General features: G+C 32.3%; 1 protein-coding gene across 4 annotated transcripts; it reads left to right on the plus strand.

Moving 5' to 3' along the window:
- Window positions 1-4648: 4648 nt before the first annotated feature.
- LOC140891044 (uncharacterized) lies at window positions 4649-12118 on the plus strand. Of its 4 annotated transcripts, none has more exons than XM_073299280.1 (7): window positions 4649-4795; window positions 4871-5228; window positions 5880-5959; window positions 6054-6417; window positions 6877-7089; window positions 7258-7580; window positions 12097-12118. In XM_073299280.1, the coding sequence occupies exons 2-7, from the start codon at window positions 4941-4943 to the stop codon at window positions 12110-12112; spliced, it is 1284 nt and encodes a 427-aa protein (XP_073155381.1). In that variant the 5' UTR covers window positions 4649-4795; window positions 4871-4940; the 3' UTR covers window positions 12113-12118. The 4 variants fall into 4 exon arrangements, with proteins under 4 accessions (XP_073155381.1, XP_073155380.1, XP_073155382.1 ...); XM_073299279.1 differs by lacking the exon at window positions 12097-12118 and adding an exon at window positions 7814-8622; XM_073299281.1 differs by lacking the exon at window positions 12097-12118 and adding an exon at window positions 7814-8622 and having other exon boundaries at window positions 4884-5228.
- Window positions 12119-12589: the final 471 nt, after the last annotated feature.

Consider the following 12589-nt stretch of genomic DNA (forward strand, 5'->3'; position numbering starts at 1 on the left):
CAGGCAGAGCTTCCAATGGATTCGATTTTTGGTAATTTGCTTTCAAGGGGTTCGATTAATTTTCACAGACAAAGCTTCCAAGTCCTTCGATTTTCGATTACTATGCATCGAAGTATTTCAATTCAGCAGCAAATCTTCAAGGGTTTCACACGTTTATGTCAAAAGATCGAGAAAAAAAAATGGAAAAAGAAGAAGAGATTGCACGTGATTTGAAGGGAAAATAAGTAAAGTGGTTCAATTAGGGACCTTAAACACATAAACGTATTGGGTCAGGGAGTAGACAATAAACTGGGCTGACATGGGGACTGAAGTCAAATCTAAGTTTGGGTTTGGGGATTTAAAGCCAATTCACCCAAAAAACTAAAAAAATATGTCGAATTAGTTATAGCTGTTTTTGTAGAGCTTCAGTAGCTAGGTGTGCAGAGTTTCAAAAGGCATAGTGGGCGCTTAATTTTTTATTATTATTATTTATTTATTTTAGTGTGGCGCCTAACTTGTTTTAATGAACTTTATCATCTATACTATCTATATTATTTTATAATAGTTGAGGCATGTATAGTAATTACCACTTGAGGACACCATCTTTTATTTCAGTTTTGCCCTTCCTTCATTTACTCTTTATTTAGACTTTTTTTCCCCTAAAAAGTTCAATTTGTATTAAATGTTTGTATTTTTCCTGCATTCTATTTTTTTTACTTGCTATCTAATGTAAACTGCATTATCAAAAAATATTGCAACAATTATATTCCGATTATTTCGCAACCAATTGAATTTTACATTGTTTTTTAAAAAAAAAATCATACATTATTTTTTTTATTGTTGAGTAGATTTCACACATAATATTTTTATAATAAAGATCTCAAGCGTATCATATTAAAATATATATTAAACTTTAATCATTTCACACACGCAACGCGTGTGTCCAGTCACTAGTCTTAATGATCTTTCTTACATATATTATATATATTCGTGAAATAAAAAGCTTACAATCCTCATAAGAAAAGTGCAAAGAAATTAGGAAAAAGTCTAAGAGAAGAAATTTAGAATTTTAGATATGGGATTAAAAGAATGAAAATTTAATTGGGAAGAAACTTTGTTTTTATATATCTTAATCTTGTTTATATAAATTTTCTAAAAAAAATAAAAAATACACAAATTCAGGGCGACGGCAGATGCTACCCAATCATGGAATTTTAATTTTATTATTATAAACCATTATTTTTTAATATTTTATATTTATTTTTATACAAAAACTCTTATGAGACGATCTTAAGGTCATTTTTTTGAGACGAGTCTCTTATATGAGTTATCCATTAAAAAATATTACATTTTATGCCAAAAATATTATTTAATTATTATTAATTTATTATAGGATAGGGTTGACCAGTCTTACGGATGAGATCGTCTCGCAAGAGTGTTACTCTTATTTTTATATGTGTGTGTGGAGAGATCATGATCTTTCTTAATTTTTTTTTCTGTCGATGTTTTAGTTTTTTCGAGTAAATTTTTTGAAATTAATAGATATATGTTAATATCTCCAGGCTCATCTCATTTTTTTCAAATCTTATATCCAGCATAAAATGACTATTCATTCATTCATTCTTCATTCAAGAATTATTAAAAATAGTATATATAGTGCAGATGAGTATGATGATGTCTATGTAGCTCCTACCGGTGGCGAGGACGTATGAGCGAGCATGGCAGTGGACCCCGTGACCGTCGCAGTTATTTAGATTATTGCATTGAGTTTTGAAACATGATTTATTTTATTATTGTTTCCGCGTATGAGATTTTTCAGCAGTATTGTTTATTATTTTAAATTGATGCATGAAACATTTTTAAGGATTTATTTATTTAATATTTTTTTTAGGTTACTTAAGAAAAGTATGTTATTTTTATATACATATATGTATGGGCGTATATGTATAGTATATAGCATAAAAAAAAGTTTTTCCGCATTTATTAGTAGTTGGGCGTTTCATATAGGTTGCGTTTACTTAGTTTGATTAGAGTTGGATTGATTAATTATCATAATCTATCAAGTGTTTACAAAATTTTTTACCAATCATAATAAATATATGAGCCCATTATAAATATTATTAGGGAATGATTTTTAATCTTTTTAATTGGTGTGATTGTTTATCCATCAATCTAATTTAACTCAAGCTACCATAATTTCACTTTTCACCTATCATTTATAAAAGCATATTTATAATTTACATTAACATTTAGCCACATTAATAAAATATTTACATTTATAATAATTCTTGAAGTATGAAAAGAAATATTCACGTGAATTTTTTTTATAAAAATTAGAAGAAAATAAAACAATAAGACAATTAAATATAAAATTTTTGAATAATTATTACTAACGAAAAATGTATGATATTATATTTGCGATAATGTATATTATATAATAAAAAACATTAAGCACTTTAAAAAAATTATATGTGTATTTATTTTGAATTAAAATCATTATTAAAAAAATTAAGGAACATTATAAAATATTTTAATTATAAATTATTTGAAAAATTAAATACATATAATATAAAAATGTAAAAATAATATTTACCAACTATAATTATCAAAGGGATATATTTGGAATCATAATTTAATTTTAATATCATTTCTAATCATAATCAATCAAAGCAAACATATGATTATTTATCAATCATTATTCTAAATCCTATTTACTTACTTTAATAATCACGGTATAGTTATCTATACATGAATCCAATCAATTAAAGTAAACACAACCATAGTTATAACGAAAATTAATATCATTGACATAAAAATTAATATATTTCATAAGTCAGATCCGATGTTTCTCTCAAATTTTTACTCATCTCATGTTTCTCTCATTTTTTTGTTAACCCAATGATATTTCATGGTTCGGTATAACATTAGATGTAGGCTTGATGACAAATAACTCTTAACCCATGATATTAGTGGATGGTGAGTGTCATATAAGTGAAATTGTGTGAAATTGACAATGGTAATTAAGAGAAAAAACACATTAATCCTACAAAATAAAAAACATACAAAACAACATATTATTCATATCTATGTCTTGCTTATCCATATCCCATCATATTTTTATTCATCTATCATACATCTCATCCATTATACCAACGACATCTTAAATTTATTAACTCGATTATCGATTCTTTAAAAATAATAAATTCACAATAAAAGAATAATGTTTACCAAAAAATTAAGAATGAAAGATATTTAAAAATAAATGATGTATAATATTTATATATTAAATAATATTATCTTTATCTGGTTAAATATTATCTTTATCTTGTCAAATTCAATTCAAAAATCACATTTTAATTTTTAAGTCATCCCAATTCGAACGTGCCAATTTCAATTCTAATTCCAATTTCGCATCGATATTTTTTGTTATCCAAACACAGCACAGACAGGATCCTCTGCTGTGCACTAAAAACAGCACAATATGTTGTGCTCCCAAAACGGTGTCGTTTTGGGAGCTATCAAATTTTTTTCTTTTTTTTAATGTTCCACGTAAAGTACTTGTTAGGTGTTAGTTGTTATATAGTACTTGTCGTTCATATTTTTGCAATTACGATACTTTCTCTCTTTTTTATTAAAACAAATCATCAAAAGTTAACATAAAAAAAATATTATTTTCTTGACATTAACATGTAAAATTCGTTTTAGTATATGAATGGCAGAATGGGTGATAAATTGATTAATTAATTATTGTAATATTTTAATTGTTATCGCAGGTAATAATTTAATTGTTATCCCATTAAAATGTTAATTTTATATTTTAATAAAATTAGTTAATTTCAACTAGTTTTCGTAAATTCAACAAAATATTTTAGTTAAGTTATTTTATTGATAAAATTTTGATTAAATAATTATTTTAATAATTTAATTTTTATCTCATTAAAATGTTAATATTGTTTCCTTTTGTTGAATTTACGAAAACTAATTGAAATTAAAACTAATTATTATAAAATTAAAATTTTAATGGGATAACAATTAAATTATTACAAATTAATTAATCAAACTTTTATCAATAAAATAACTTTAAATAAAATATTTTGTTGAATTTACGAAAACTAATTGAAATTAACTAATTTTATTAAAATATAATATTAACATTTTAATGGGATAAAAATTAAATTATTACAATAATTAATTAATCAAACTTTTATCAATAAAATAACTTAAATAAAATATTTTGTCGAATTTACGAAACCTAATTGAAATTAAAACAAATTTTATTAAAATATAAAATTAACATTTTAATGGGATAACAATTAAATTATTACAATAATTAATTAATCAATTTATCATCCATTCTGCCATTCATATACTAAAACTAATTTTACCTGTTAATGTCAGGAGAATAATATTTTTTATGTTAACTTTTGACTATTTTGTATTAATGAAAAAAAAAAAAAGAAGGTATCGTAATTGCAAAAAATATGAACAACAAATACTAACTACTGACACCTAACAAATACTTTACGTGGAATATGAAAAAAAAAGGAAACAAAATTCAAAAAAATAAAAATAAAATTGGCAGCTTCCAAAACGACACCGTTTTGGAAGCACAGCATAATGCTGTTTTAAATACACAGCAGAGGATCCTTTCCCGTCAACCTTCACGCTTATTATCTTCTTCAACAAGTTATTCACCATCTCTCTCTTCCCTCTGCCCTAACTTTCAAATCGAAAAAATCACTCCCTGCTGCTTCTGCAATTTTGGAAACGAAAAGTTGTGCAAATTTGTGGGAATAATAGAAAAAATCACTCCCTGGTAAGTCTGAATTTGGAATTTAAAATTTGTAGAATCCGTGATTTTTTCTGCAACAAAAAATAATCTCGTGTGCAGATTTGGATTCCAGATTGTTGAACTACGTCAAAAATATTGTTTCATCATTAGCCAAGGCCCCCGAAGAAAGATGATTTCTTCACACGCTCTTACTGTATTTGAATTGAGTCAGAATTCTAAAAGAGGAAGTGGGGAAGAGATTCCCAAAATGAGGGTTCCCAAAGTTGACGATTCTTTGTTTTGGGGGAAGCGGGGATACAATACATTCGTCAATGATGGAAGTTTCATTGGTAAATTTATGCCGCAGAAAGATGCTGATTCTGGGTCATCTCAAACATTTGAACGCAGAGTAGAACATAAATCTGATGTATCATTGAAGCCATCGATTGGTGCTAATCAGTTGGCTGCCAAACTGCTGGTATAAATTATTTACTGTTGCATTCTTTTTTTCTCTGTCTTCTCTCTACAAACTCCCTGGCATTCTTCTGAAACCTCTCCTGAAGGTTATTCACATATGATACTTCTCGAGTTAGTGTTAATGGGCTGTTTCAATATGTATGATCTTGTTTTTTTTTTAAATTTTTTTTGAATATGTTGTATAATATAAGATGGCTGTTTAGTTTGGTCTAATTAATGATGCTCGTATTTTTTCAATTATTTAGTTCTTAGCCATTGATTCAATTTTGTTTTTAATAATAAATATATAAGTATTCAGCATGTCAATATGTGTTGCCGTGGCCTTGTCCGCACCCGTGTCTTGTCATTGTCATGTCACCGCATCCGTGTGTCATAGATGCTACTCGTATTAAGCTGTACAGGCTCTCTGGGTAGTAAGATATGTTGCCTTAGCTTCTCTTCCCCATATTGTGAGATAAATCAACTCTCTGTTTTTATTTTTTGGGAATTATGTGATGGTCGTTTGTCGTATCATATGCCCTTGCAATAGTAATACAAAAATGTTTGTAAGAGCTTGTTAGAGTTTGCATCCTCCCTTTTCTAAGAAACTTGAATGTGATTTCTAGAACCTGTTGAGCAATCTAATCTGTTTCTCATTTTCATTCTTAATCAGAAAGAAGCTGCGAAAATGAAAATGAAGCATGGTAATGATAAGTCGTCTAGTAAAATGCCTATTGATGGAACCACAAGCCGGTACTGTACCCTGACAATAATGTCTAATATTGTGGTCTTATATTTTGTAAATCAAACTCTTACCTTCCTCTCTCTGCATGGGTTTTATGTTTAGGTGTATCCTACACGATGTCGCTTCAAGGCAAAAGAGGAAAGAGGAGGATGCCGATTTGAATCTAGCTAACAAAATAATGCATAATCACCGGTACAGCATATCCGGTCTGGCAGTTGATGAATATGATTATGATGATGGTCCTATGACAAAGGCTCGGAAGAAACGAGGGGGTGATAGCCGTAAATCCTCTGAGATAACTAATGCTGCAAACCGTTTCATGACTCAACAAGAACGCTGCCAATTCTGTTTTGTCAATCCAACAAGACCCAAGCATCTAACCATCTCCATTGCAAACTTTACCTACTTATCACTGCCTCAAATGCAACCTATTGTCTCGGGTCATAGTTACATAATGACCTTGCAGGTATTCTCTTGTGTTTGTATAGAAATTATGTGTTCTTTTTTACTCTCTTTCTAATCAGGAGTGTTTTAACTTATTATGCTTATACCAATTGGTCTGACCTATCACAAGATATTGTCGATTTAGTGCAATTTTTCTTTGTGTTAAGCTGTGGTATCTTCTTTTTCTTTTGTGTTCAGGATCTGTTAATTTCGTTCTCAACTATTGTTTGTGCATTCATAAAGTTGGAGGACTTGAAATACTCTTTCAACGAATGTTGGAGAATGTGTTTCGCAGTATATTAATCAGAATACAATATCATGTGTTGAGTTGTTTTCTCTTGTGCATAAATTTATATATTACCGCAATCTCAAGTAGTTAACCATTCTTTTACCTGAGAAATTAGATGGTTACCTGTTCCATTGTTTTGTGATAAATGGAGACAACTTATATTGTTGTTTTTTGGCCTTTTCACCTGTGCAGCATGAATCTTCCACAAGAACTGTTGACGATAATGTGTGGGATGAAATTCGAAACTTCAAGAAATGCTTGATAATGATGTTCTCAAAGCAGGAAAGGGATGTTGTTTTTCTGGAGACAGTATTGGGTTTGGCGCATCAGAAGCGCCACTGTTTGGTAGAGTGCGTTCCTTTGCCTCGGAAAATCGCAAAGCAGGCGCCTGTTTACTTCAAGAAGGTCAGCTTCCTTGCAATAATAATAAAAAAGTTAATGTTGAAAGGAATAGAAGTATCATTTGTTGAGATTTTGATGTTTCCGTTTTGTACACTGAGATTTATGCGTTTAAGAATACTGTGGAAAAGTGTCTCCATAGTGTATAATCTTGTAGATTCTTGAATTTTGCAGGCAATTGATGAAGCTGAAGATGAATGGAGCCAACATAATGCCAAAAAGCTTATTGACACAAGCGAGAAAGGTCTACGGAATTCGATTCCCAAGAATTTCCCTTATTTCCATGTTGAATTTGGCCTCGACAAGGGATTCGTTCATGTTATCGATGATGAAAAAGGTTTCAGAAGTAGCTTTGGCCTCGACATCATAAGAGGCATGTTATTGCCAGCAGAAGACATGCATCGACGCTCGAGGCACGAGTCATTGGAAAGGCAAAAGCAAGCTGTTGCCAGTTTTGCCAGCGACTGGGAACCTTTCGACTGGACAAAGCAGCTCGAGTAAATTTCGATCCACTTTTGACATCCGAGCGGTCTTTTATTTCGGTAGTCGTCCCTGAGCATGACGACCACATGATATTGATGCAAGAAGTGTCGTCCATTGATAAGTGCATTTTGTGTGCATTAGTTTGTTATATTTTTATGTTTATTTTGTGTGCATTCATTTTATTTTATGTGTTTTTATGTGTTTTATTGCATTTGTGTATATTTCACTCCTCGGGTTAATTTTGTAGGAAAATGAATTTTTGAAGAGTTAATTACGGAGCAGCTTTGGTCAAAAAAATCAAATTTAATTTTAAAGAGATCCAAATCCGATCTCCACCGTTCAGAATGAAGTTCAAGATGTTTTGAAGCTGCTGTCCAAATTTCAGGTCAATCCGACGGCTAGAATTCAAATTATGAATTTTTGAAATTTGTCGCTCGGAGCAGGTTGAATGTTGCGCTGTTGGTGAGTGTTGTAGCGCGTTTGCCCTTGTGTTTGGCGCTAGGGAGAAGCGCTAATGCGCTTAGAAGAAGGAGTTTGGCGCAAGGAGTAGCGCTAACGCGCAAGGAATGAAGGGAACCGCGCATGATGTTTGTGTGTGTTATTTTTCGGGCAGAAACTTGCTCGCTCGAGCAAGAGCTTGTGCTCGCTCGAGCGAGCGATACGTGAATTTTATTCCTTGGAACAGAGAGTCTCTCGCTCGAGCGAGATGTCGGGAGCAGAAAAAAATCAGAAATTTTGAAATTTAAAAAGTCTTATTTTTCGGGCTTTATTCTATGGGCTTTTTAAGACATATAAATAGAGGAGATTAACCATCAGATTAGGGGTTTCGAACACAGACAACACAAGGGAGGCGGCTTCAAAGCTTGGGAGAAGATTTCTACACTTTTTCTTTTTCTGTTCTTCTTTATTTTTATTTATTGAATTATAGTTTCAATTATTGAGTAGTTTGTTTTCAACCAAAACGGCGTGATTGGGCCGAACAAATTCATGTAGAAAACTTGAATGTTTGTTTGAAATTTTTCAGAGTTGATTTTATTTTATTGATTGTCATATTTATATTTGTCTTGTTAATAGTCTGATCAACTGTTTGCTTGCATGTTAATCGATTCCAAGTCGACAGAGGAGGTTTCTATTTTGATCACTTTGATAACAACATATTGTAAAACCGACTAGAAATAAAATTCGATTTCAGTGTGTGGTTTGGGTGTAAACTGAATTTTCATAAATATTTAATGCATTCAAATTTGATTAGAATTACGAAAGATTAGTTTGTCAATATTTGAGTAGGTTTGATTGTTCTAGAAATAAATATTTGAACAAGATAGAAGAATTCCCGTGATCTAAGATTAAATCTGAGTCTTGAATCGACTACATGTTATATGATTTGTTCGGTACCTACGTGTGTCTTGGTTGTATTTGTTTTAATTATTTTTATCTTCAGTTATTTTTATTCTTATTTCTTATGTTTTTTTATTTTTAAATTCTTATTTTTATTCAATTCAAAATCTTTTTTATTATTTTGTCTAGATTAAGCTAAATAATTAATTCTTAAGAATTGACTACAGTCCCTGTGGGATCGATACTCGGACTCTCTGTCCACTAGAAGGTTTCGATTTTGATCACTTTGATAATCAACATATTGTAAAACCGACTAGAAATAGAATTCGGTTTCAGTGTGCGGTTTGTGTGCAAACTGAATTTTCATAAATATTTAATGCATTCAAATTTGATTAGAATTACGAAAGATTAGTTCATCAATATTTGAATAGTTTTAATTGTTCTAGAAATAGGTCTGTGTTCAGTACCTACGTGTGTCTTGGTTGTCTTTGTTTTAATTATTTTTATCTTCAGTTATTTTTATTCTTATTTCTTAAGCAGTTTTTATTTTATTTTCTTATTTTTTTTAAATCAAATTGCTCTTTATAATTTTGCATAAATTAAGTAAAATAATTAATTCTTGAGAATTGACTGCAGTCCCTGTGGGATCGATACTTAGACTCTCAGTCCACTTTACTATTACTTGACCTGGTACGCTTGCCAGTAGATTTATATCACACCGATTTAGCCGGTTAAGTTTTTGGCGCCGTTGCCGGGGACTGTTTAGTTAATATTAGGATATATTATTTGATTGAGGCTAGACATTTTTTTTCTTGCATTTTTTTTTATTTTTAATTATTAATTATATATTTTTTCTTACTTGTGAGGTACTTGGAGATGGATCATCGACAGGTGTTCACAAGGTTTGGCCAACAATACTCAGAGTCATTCTTTGCTGCTTGGGAAAGATTCAATGATTTGGCAAACAAATTTCGATTCCATGAATTTTCGAATTACACTCTAGTGCAGATTTTTTATGGTGGTTTGGATGCTCCAACAAGAACTTGGGTGGATTATGGAGCTTTGGCCACTGAAAGTCACCTGTTCAGAAGAGATGAAGACAGTGCTATGCACTTGTTAAATGGTATGACGGGTTTCGACTACCATTGGCATTGTGATCCTTCATTGCAAGGTTGGAGTCACAAATATCCTCCAGAATTCAACTCCACAAATTTTGCGAACCAACCACCGGAGTATCAAGAAGAGTGTGTAGGGTATTTTGAGGATCATGTGGCTCAGTTGGAGAATTTTGTGAAAAGGCAGGAAGAGACAAACCAGTTCTTCGAAAGCCGCATCAAGTCTTTGAGTCTTTTGGATGAACAGATTGCGCTTCTTAGAGAACCAATTTTTTAGATCTGCCAAGAGAATGAAGTAATTGAGCCAAAGCAAGAAGAACTATTTCTTGAAGAATCGTCATGTGACGAGGATCCAAAAGTGATAGTGGAGGAGGAAGAAACATACAAGGCTACAGATTTTACCTCGTCAATGGTCGTTCTATGTACACCGTTAGAAGATTTTTTCTTGCCATTGACGCCACCTCCAGCATATTCTATCCTCTATGAGCTTCAGCCTAGAATCGGAGTCTCCTTCCGAAAGAAAAAATTCATGCCGAATGTTGTTGGACCGACGAGCTTCCCATGCATATATCACGCCAAGCTTGAGGGCGATGGAAATCAAAACCCATACGTAGAGTCGTATGATTCTTACTATGGGCGGCAGCCACTCTTTGATGGTGGCTTCTGCATAGTCGGGTTGTAGACTATAAATTTAGCGCTGACTGGGAGGCAACCCAGTGTTCTTTCCCCTGTTTTTTATTTTATTTTTGGTTTTTGTTTTTTTTTTTATTTAATTTTTACTTCTTTCCCATTCCAGTTTGCCGAGCTTGCCGATATACACAGTCTGCTGCTGCTGTCCCAGCTGATACTGTCAAGAAGGAAGAGGATGAATCGAAAACCAGGGGAGTGTTATTTTTGTTCTCATTGTGTTTTTGTTCGTCTTTGCATTTGTGTGTTTGTTATGCATTCTGTTCATTATTCTGAAGCATTGAGGGCAATGCTTTGGATAAGTATGAGGGGTAGACTAGTTTATTGCATTGTTTGTTATGTTTGTGTTGCATCTGTCATGTTTTGTGTTTGTTTACATCTAGTTTGTTGTTGTTGTTGTTTGTTTAGTCTTGCATGAGTAAGATGAGTCATAATAGCCAATGATGATGAAGTTTATTTGAAAAATTGGTTTTTTTTTTAAAAAACAATTTGCTCTTGACTTGACATGAGAAACTGTAGGTTGAACCGTGAATATTTATAAGCACTTGTGTTAGACCAGTGAATTGTAGCGAAAGATTTGATGAAGTTTCTGTCTGTTTGACCATTGCACGACAATAGGTGGTTTGTGGATCTTGATTGTGTTCTATTAATTTTGATGAGGCTCTAGTTTACACTTATGATCTTGGGCGCACCTAGAAAAAAAATTTATTCAATTCCATCCGGGCCTTGAAAGGATTAAAATCCTATAAAAGATTAAATTTAAGGCTAAGTATGCGGGTTAAATGAGATTGATGCTCCATCCGGGCTATAGACGAGGGGATTAGAAAGAAAAAATAGAATGATTTTTCGTATCCTAGCCAGTTATAGCTAAGTTTGCGGGTAATTATTGGGGCTAAAGCAATACTGGGTGCAAAATCCGAAGGTGTGTAATTCATTATCTCAAGAGAGGTGAGTTTAGTCTAGAGTTCGTTGGAAGGAATGGGCTCTTGAAGAGTGAAATTTGCACTAATTTGTCATAGGTTGCTAAGCAGTTTTGAGACGAATTCGGTCTAAGTTGCATGAAACTGGAATGACATTTTACACACACACGTTCACGTTAAATCGAAGGTGTATTATGAAAAGTTGAGAGCATGTCTGTTATTTTTTTGTTGGTGATTGAACTTCTGAGAGGCTGTGCACATCCTTACTTATGTTTTTGTTTGCATGTTGTTTTAGCATTTCTTGCTCGAGGGCGAGCAAGGTTTAAGTATGGGGGTGTTGATAAGTGCATTTTATGTGCATTAGTTCGTTATATTTTTATGTTTATTTTGTGTGCATTCATTTTATTTTATATGTTTTTATGTGTTTTATTGCATTTGTGTATATTTCACTCATCGGATTAATTTTGTAGAAAAATAGATTTTTGAAGAGTTAATTACGGAGCATTTTTGGTCAAAAAAATCAAATTTAATTTTAAAGAGATCCAAATCCGATCTCCACCGTTCAGAATGAAGTTCAAGATGTTTTGAAGCTGCTGTCCAAATTTCAGGTCAATCCGACGGCTAGAACTCAAGTTATGAATTTTTGAAATTTGTCGCTCGGATCAGGTTGAATGTTGCGCTGTTGGTGAGTGTTGTAGCGCGTTTGCCCTTGTGTTTGGCGCTACGGAGAAGCGCTAATGCGCTTAGAAGAAGGAGTTTGGCGCAAGGAGTAGCGCTAACGCGCAAGGAATGAAGGAAACCGCACATGATGTCTGTGTGTGTTATTTTTCGGGCAGAAACTTGCTCGCTCGAGCAAGAGCTTGTGCTCGCTCGAGCGAGCGCTACGCGAATTTTATTCCTCGGAACAGAGAGTCTCTCGCTCGAGCGAGAGGTTGTGCTCGCTCGAGCGAGATGTCGGGAGCA

This window comes from Henckelia pumila, chromosome 3, assembly GCF_033568475.1.
Source record: "Henckelia pumila isolate YLH828 chromosome 3, ASM3356847v2, whole genome shotgun sequence".
NCBI classification, from domain to species: Eukaryota; Viridiplantae; Streptophyta; class Magnoliopsida; order Lamiales; family Gesneriaceae; genus Henckelia; species Henckelia pumila.